The 7902-nt window shown below is 39.8% G+C and overlaps 1 protein-coding gene across 5 annotated transcripts; it reads left to right on the top strand.

The window, feature by feature from the left end:
• The first annotated feature begins 2948 nt into the window (after positions 1 to 2948).
• TMEM225 (transmembrane protein 225) lies at positions 2949 to 7258 on the top strand. Of its 5 annotated transcripts, none has more exons than XM_038535828.1 (4): positions 2949 to 3250; positions 5517 to 5663; positions 5916 to 6050; positions 6786 to 7258. In XM_038535828.1, exons 1-4 carry the CDS (start codon positions 3019 to 3021, stop codon positions 7010 to 7012), a joined length of 741 nt encoding a protein of 246 aa, XP_038391756.1. In that variant the 5' UTR covers positions 2949 to 3018; the 3' UTR covers positions 7013 to 7258. The 5 variants fall into 5 exon arrangements, with proteins under 5 accessions (XP_038391756.1, XP_038391759.1, XP_038391757.1 ...); XM_038535829.1 differs by lacking the exon at positions 2949 to 3250 and adding an exon at positions 4498 to 4908; XM_038535832.1 differs by lacking the exon at positions 2949 to 3250 and adding an exon at positions 4752 to 4908 and having other exon boundaries at positions 5653 to 5663.
• Positions 7259 to 7902: the final 644 nt, after the last annotated feature.

Below are 7902 nucleotides of genomic sequence, written 5' to 3'. Positions count from 1 at the left end.
TACTGAATGAAGACACAGATCTTCTCATTTCCTTTCTCTACAGTTTTCATATCCCACACAGAGATTTACTATCCCAAACATGAAGGTTACTGCTTGAGACATGGAGCAAGAACAAATAAAATCATCTCATTTAAACTTAAAGTTCAAAAGAAGAAAGTTAATTTCCCACTAAAAAAAAATGGCCAGTTACTGAGGGTCGCTGGAAGAGATGGAGGTGGGGGGATGGGGTAACTGGGTGATAGACATTAAAGAGGGCACATGATGGAATGGCCACTGGGTGTTATATAAGACTGATGAATCACTGACCTCTACCTCTGAAACCAATAATACATTATATTTAGTTAATTGAATTTAACATAAAATAGGGACGCTTGGGTGGCTCAGTGGTTGAGTGTCTGCCTTTGGCTCAGGTCCTAGTCCCAGGGTCCTAGGATTGAGTGTCACTTTGGGCTCCCTGCGAGGAGCCTGCTTCTCCCTCTGCCTGTGTCTCTGCCTTTTTTTCTGTGTCTCTCATGAATAAATAAATAAAATCTTAAAAAATAATAATATAAAAGATTAAATTAAAGAAAAAATGGTCAGGATACAGTGACCTTTCAAATAAATAAATAAATAAATAAATAAATAAATAAATAAATGGCCCATTAGGGGCAGAATGGGAAGTAGAGTGCAGGTCTTTTTTTCCTGCTTTATAGCATCCTTTGCTATAAGGATGTGCTTTGATTCACACAGACTATTCAAGAGGTTCCTCTTTCATTCTTCTCCATAATTTACATATTACAAAGAACTAATTCCATAGTGATGTAACAGAAAACTTGGTAGAATTTCTTTTAAAAAATATTTTAGGGATCCCTGGGTGGCGCAGCAGTTTAGCGCCTGCCTTTAGCCCAGGGCCCGATCCTGGAGACCCGGGATCGAATCCCACATCGGGCTCCCGGTGCATGGAGCCTGCCTTCTCCCTCTGCCTGTGTCTCTGCCTCTCTCTCTCTCTCTCTGTGTGACTATCATAAATAAATAAAAATTTAAAAAATATATATTTTATTTATTTATTCATAAGAGACAGACAGAGAGAGGCAAAGACACAGGCAGAGGGAGAAGCAGGCTCCATGCAGGGAGCCTGATTCAGGACTCGATCCCAGGACCCCGGGGTCATGCCCTGAGGTGAAGGCAGATGCTCAACCACTGAGCCCCCCAGGCGTCCCCCTGGTAGAATTTCTAAAGTTTTCTCTCTGAAGAGAACAAAGGGAAGATATGCATGGAAATGTTTTACATTTTTCATTATTATTCATAGATGTATCTTAGAGGCTATTATATTCTCAAAGGCCCTATAACTGCTTGAGCATTCAGAAACTGCTTAAGTAATACAGGTAGTGACAAATCACCTTTGTTCCATAATTCTTCACTTTGAGAATGTTTCACACACTACATTGCTCAACATTTCTGTACTTTCTTCAATTTCTTGATGACAAATAAGTTTGACCATTTATATATATATATAAATATATATATTTAGTGACCGTTTGGATAGTCTCTTTGTGACGTGTCTGTTTCATATGTTTAACACATTTTCCTACTGGAAAACTTTTCTTTCTCATATTTATTTATAGCAGTTCCTTATGTACGCTGGATATTAGTCCCATGTCAGGGATGTGTATTTTCAAATGTCTTCTTTTATCCAGCAATAGGCTTTCTCTTTGATATGAATATAACTAAGGCTCTCTAGTGGAATGAGAGTATAAATGCTTCTGGAGGTCATGAAGGGAACTTCTTTAGTATAATAGCCCACAAATGCAGGAACAGAATTCTGCTGTGGTTTCTTGTCAGAAGGAAATAACAAAATAGCAGTCTAACAAAAAGTGAAATTACAAGGGTGGTGAGAAAAAGCCATATCACTCAAGTTTGAGTACTTAGATCCCTCTGAGCAGAAACTGAAAGAGGTATAGACAGGTCAAAAAGGAAAGACCACCACAAATGAGGCAAAATTCTGAGTCCAGGTCTCTGATTGTCACACGAAGTGGGGATTATAAATTCAATTTTGCAAATCTTTGCCTTCAGTCATCTCCTCACCAATTCTGAGAAGCCTGGTTTGAGGTCTAGAGTAGGTTACATAGGGTCCAATGGACCTGGGGTCTTTCAATGGATACACTTTTATATGTGTGCTTCAAGTTTGGTAATACTTGCCTTTAATAACATTTTTTTTTGCAGCTTATTGTAACTTATTATAGCAATGGTAAGGCATATTGCCTTGTGATACTGGAATTTCTACATCAGTAGTCAATCCTCTTGGAGGAACATGAATGACAGTGGTTAGAGCTCCCCATTGGAAGGGAAGAAGCTCCTTTCTGCGTAGGCAATCCTGAGAAGAGGTCTGATGGAGGAAAAGTGATATGAAAATGTGAGAAACATAGCCAACAGTTAACCCTTCTTTTGTCACATCCCTGTCTAGGGATATGCACACCCATGTTTCAATGGTCATCCCCAGGCTGGTAACCCCTAATCTGTCTTCAAGTTCCAGAACTAAATTCTATCTATTTTATGTGCCATAGATTCCTTAAACTGAACCCAAACCAGTTTTTACTTACTAGCTTCTTCCTCACCAGACTTGTGCTTCCACACACATTTTACACCTTACTTAACGGCATCATTGACTACTGTTGTCCCTAGCTGGGCACATGATTTCTTCTTTGATTTGTATCTCACAAATCCATCACATCTCACAAGTTTCTCTAATCTGGCTACATCTTTATATCTTTGTGTCATTACCTATTAAAGTTTAAAAGAGATATAAACATTTCAGCCCAGAATCTGACTCATAAGGATCTATTACATTGATATAAAAGCATCAATATGTAAGAATACAATAATATAAATTATCATGGATGCCAGTAACCCTCTTGGTCTTTCTGCTACACTGGTCCCCAAAGGTCAAAGGTCAACCCATAGTTGATTCCATGGCAGTTGGCAGCCCTAAAAGCAAGCTGGCCCTGATATAGGAGTGGGCAGGGATAGGAGCTTATTCCCATGCTCACCAGAAGTGATGGAACTGAGGCTTGCAGTTTCGAGAGAAAGGAATTGTCCTGGACACAGAACGGAGATACCAGCCCAGGGACAGCCTGCATTGCATGGCAAACTGATGACTCCAGAAATCTGCTCCAGATCCAGAGCTCCTGTGGTGGTTGGCTAATGTTTCTTTTGTTGCAACTACATCTCAGTTCAAATTCTGCTCAAATCTACTTCCCACAAACACTGGCAGGTGTGACTGCTAGGTATACTCCCCAATAAACTGTCTACACACAATTCTCTGCCTTAAGAGTTGCTGTCCCAGGGAGACTAAATTAATGCTATGGTAATTGCTTACATATCATTTGTCATGCCAAGAACTCTTCTTAAGTGCTTTACATCTCTGAACTCCTATAATCTACAAACTTCTTATGTAGTAGGACAAATTATTATCTGTAAGATCACAAAGCTGTTTGGTGGTAGAGCTAGGATTTAGAGCTAGGATCGTGAGTCCATTTTCTTTTCTTTTTTTGAGAGAAAGAATGTGAGTGGAGGGGCAGAGGGAAAGGGAGAGAGAGAATTTCAAGTAGACTCACCTCTGAACATGGAGACTGATAAGAAGCTTGATCTCACAACCCTGAGATCATGATGTGAGTTGAAATCAAGAGTTTGCTGCTCATCCAACTAAGCCACTCAGGTGACCCTTGAGTCCATTTTCTTAACTACAAAGTGCCCCTTGTAAAATTAAGTATATTGAGCATTGTTTTTAAGAAAATTTAAATAAATTTAAAAATATACCAAGATATGTACAGAGGTCTAGAAGAAAGATGGCATAGCATGTTTGAGGCAATGAAAGAAAGCCAGTTTGTAGACTGCAATAAGGTCAAATAGGCAAAGAGAGGCCATTAGGTATAACTTATATCTTAGTTCAGTAAAAAGCTTTTTTTAGGGAGGATTTTAATATAAGTCTTTTGACTCTGAGCTTACTGCATACCATGGTTTTCTACACAAGAAATCAGTAAATGTTTTCTCTGTCACGTTACAGATTAAATAGTCAAGAAATAATAGTCTGTGCCTTATAAATGATATTAGACTGCAATGCTTCAGTGTTCCAAGCCACTTCTTGTGGCTTTGAGGCACTGGTCTATTTCCCTAGAGGCCCACCTAACTAGACTTCTTTAGGCTCTCCAAATGAGGACACAAGTTTCTCCAAAACATCCTAAGTTTTGAGTGGTCATTCCCTTTTGTGATGCTAGCTGGCTGATTACTCCTTCAATGATCTTGAATTCCTTCTGCTCTTCACTGATCCCTGGCTCTAAAATTGGGCCTCTTCAGTCAGGCATGTTTAACTTCTTTCAAGGCCTCTAGTTATCACCATATCTGGCAGCTCTGTCTAATATGTGATATTATATCTTGCTCTATAAAGGACAACTCACTCAGGACCTGTAGTCCCCTTGGTCTTTCCACTGTACTAGTCACCAGGGTCAAGGGTCAAGCCAATAGATGATTCCATGGCAGTTGGCTACCTGACAGCAGCCTGGCCCAGATACAGGAGTAGTGGGGAGTGGGATTTATCTTCTCTGTTTTATAGGCTACATCAGCTCCACCACTTCCAGTGCCTCAGCAATTACTAAGAGTTTAGACTTTGTTCTTCCCTTGTGAAGAAGTAATCAAATAAGAGAAGAGAGATGTGAGATATTGGTGGTGGTCTCAGCTTGAAATCCCCACTCGCAATGGCAAAAGTATCACTCAGAGGTATCCAGGCCACCAACATGTTCTTCTCCTCATGGGCCTTAATCTTCTTGACGCTAGGAATCCTCAGAGAAGAATGGGTTGAACTGACATTGGAAACAAAGAAAAATACAATAAGCCACAGTCCTTGGATATGTTGCACTACTCTTTGGCCAGAAGGTCAGAACCATCCTAGAAAGAGATGGGTGGAATGGGAGGGTTCATCTTTCCTTGACTTCCATTGGTCACATCAGCTTACTCATTGTTCTCTGGGGCAAATTCCTCAGGGTGCACTGTGCCCAGTTCCATAATCAACAGTTAAGACCAACTCCAAAATCTCACCATTTCGCATATTTTTGGGAAAAGTTTAGAAGTTCACAGACTTAATTGCTGGACATTTGAGAAGTGTTGGCAGTAGCAGCAGGGTGGGTCAGCACATCTAGGACATGAAGGCATAAAATAAAGGTAACTGGCGACAAGGAAACTATCTTGTATTGCCACTAGAGGAGGACAGGATGAATTATATTTAACAAGAAATCTGTTCTGACAAAAGAATAGAAGGAAAAGAAGCTTATAGAGACAGCAAGATAGAGAGCAGTTTCCTCTGGTTCTCTCATTCAGTTTAAGGATCCCTGCCTTTTAATTCTTTCCCCTTGTCCCTCTTTTTTATTTAATCAAATCTTTTTACCCCATTCCAATTTTTACCTAGAAATTTGTGGTCCTCAGGTGGAAATGAGCCTAGAAGAAATGTCTGTCCTTCTCTCAACACAGCTTCTGCTTTCCAACAGATGGCCTGGAAGTGGTCAGGATCATGATGATTTTGTGTCTCAGCCTTTCCTTTGTCCATAACTTGTTCCTGGGTTTGGAATTTACCTATTTCATTCCTCAAACTAAATATGTCTTCTTCATCACTGTATTCCTCAGTTTCTTCACAGGTAACTTCCTGGTTCCCCTAACACAGGCTTGGGGACAGACTTGGTTTATGGGTCCAGACTGTAGTCTTCCTAGCTCTTTGACTCAGATATGCAGCTTCTGAATTGGATCTACCACTGAATGGGATTGGTTTTTGGACAAGGTGCAGGTGTACAGGGTGGAAGCTTGGAAGTCAGGCATATTTGGGGTTGAGACTTGAATAGAAGAGCCAAAGTTTCTCAGAAGGGACTTTTTTTCCCCTCCTTTTATGAAAGGTATCCTTTTGCTCTGTGCACTCATACTGTATCAGCTAAAGCTAAAGCAAGGTCAATCCGTGTACTACTCTACTTACAAGATCACCTGGATCATTTTCACTGCCTACTTAAGTGTTTCCTTCTTTATGGCCTCTGGTGAGTATATTCAGGGCCTCCGGTGGGTAATAAGAACCAGTCCATACCTGATAGAGAGGAGAGTCAAAAAGGATGGGCAAGGGGCATGGGGAAAAGGTGCCAACCTTGTGTTTTAAAGGGCTAAAGTTCAAGTGGACTCACTCTTTGGGGACAGTCCCTCCAAGGGTAGAGGTGGAGATTAGAGCTGTGTGGAATGTTCAATAAGTTTGCTCCTAGGGCAGCTCTAATTTCTGCTGTTTCTACTGTCTTTCACACTTTTCTCCCTTCAGGGCAGAGATAATCATCAAAGTCAGGATGAAGGAGAGTGGCTGATATGGAATGTTTACTGATGTGGAGAGGGACAGGGTACCTTGGGTGTCCAGTGTGGTGCCAAGGCACTTTGAGGTCAGAGACAAGCAATTTTTGATGTTAAATGGCCATGTGCCAACACTGGAGACCTTTCTTTTCTTCAAAAGTCTTTAAAATGTCATTTGGAAAACACATACAAATTCAGAAGCATGTCTCCTTTCAACATGAGTCCTCGGTGCTGTTGACATGTACAGCATTTAAGCTCTTCTGCATACACTTCCCATCTCTTCTACTAACCACCCCGCTCACCCCGCCCCATGACTTGGGGCAGTTCAAAGGCGACCCACTGGGCTTTGGGTTGGAGTCTTTCCGCTGACACAGAGGGAAATGTTTCTGTAACTTTCCATTGTTTCTTCATCACTCTCACTGGCTTCTCTTTTTCCCCAGGAATTCTCTCTCTCCTAGAGTGTAAAAAGTCCACCAGTGCTTGTGCCTGCGCGACCCTCATCCATACACCTGAAAGAGAAAGTGAGGACATAGAGGAATCTGAGAGTTCTGTAAAAATTGTTTCCTTACCAGAAAATGCAGCAGCGCCTCGTAGTATTGTTCATACAAGGGAAGGTTCTCCAAACAGACCACAACTCCAAACTCGTCGTGTAACCTGGGCTCTATGATTTGACAATTGATCTTTCAGCATATGCTTATCTTAATGGAAACAGCTTTGCGTGTTATGTGCTGTGTGTCTCTCTACAACTGTATTGTCTTTGTTTGGCATTATTTAATGACTATGCCTGGGTCAGGGTCTATAAGAAAATCCAGAAGGTGGCTTTAAAAAAAAAAAAAAACAGTTTCTTCTATTTGTTCACACGATTTAATAACATTTGTTATTCATATAATAATAAATATTATCCTATAACTAATACTTGCCGTATTATTAACTCTATACATCACAAAGATCTAAATAATGTAAAATATCTTTTGTACTTTATTTTATTGTGAAACATTTCAAACATTCAGAAAGAGTACAAAAAATATGACAAACACCTGCACATACATCACTCAACTTTACAAAATTTTAACATTATGCCCTATTTGCTTTAGATGTTTTCAAGTTAAATTTATAGATAAAAGTGATATTCAACTGAAAAAGTTCCCTAATCCCATTTCCCTCCCTTGCGCTTATTCACAAAATGATTTTAATGATGCATTGTTGATCATTTTATACTCATGTTATTTTTACCACTGTACACATCTTTAAAAATTATATAGATTAGCTTTCCAAGCGTGCAGAGATTATTAAAAGTCAGACCGTACAGATCATTTTTTGCAACTTGCTTTGTCTTCACTCAACTGTATATAAAGGTTTTGTGATTCATTAAGTTTTGTTTTACTTCATTAAAACTACCGTTAAGCTTTCTATTGTAGAGATACAATGTAAAATACTCATTCTCCAGTTGCAGAAAGTCTAGGTTTTTATTATTATTATTATTATTCTGTTACAATAGTGCTGCTATGAGCCTTCTTATACACACCTGTCCATGAGCTGGAGTTTCTCTAGGGTATT

The sequence above is a fragment of the Canis lupus genome, chromosome 5, assembly GCF_011100685.1.
Source record: "Canis lupus familiaris isolate Mischka breed German Shepherd chromosome 5, alternate assembly UU_Cfam_GSD_1.0, whole genome shotgun sequence".
In the NCBI taxonomy this organism is placed as follows: Eukaryota; Metazoa; Chordata; class Mammalia; order Carnivora; family Canidae; genus Canis; species Canis lupus.
Note: the sequence above shows the minus strand (reverse complement) of the source record. Positions and strands in the feature narration are given on the sequence as shown.

Bases quoted from the DNA above. Each gene is read 5' to 3' on its own strand.
- TMEM225 (XM_038535828.1), top strand. From the start codon at position 3,019: ATGCTCACCAGAAGTGATGGAACTGAGGCTTGCAGTTTCGAGAGAAAG. The intron at 5,664-5,915 runs GTAACTTCCTGG...CTTTTATGAAAG, and splicing joins ATTCCTCAGTTTCTTCACAG to GTATCCTTTTGCTCTGTGCA. The intron at 6,051-6,785 runs GTGAGTATATTC...CTTTTTCCCCAG, and splicing joins TTCCTTCTTTATGGCCTCTG to GAATTCTCTCTCTCCTAGAG.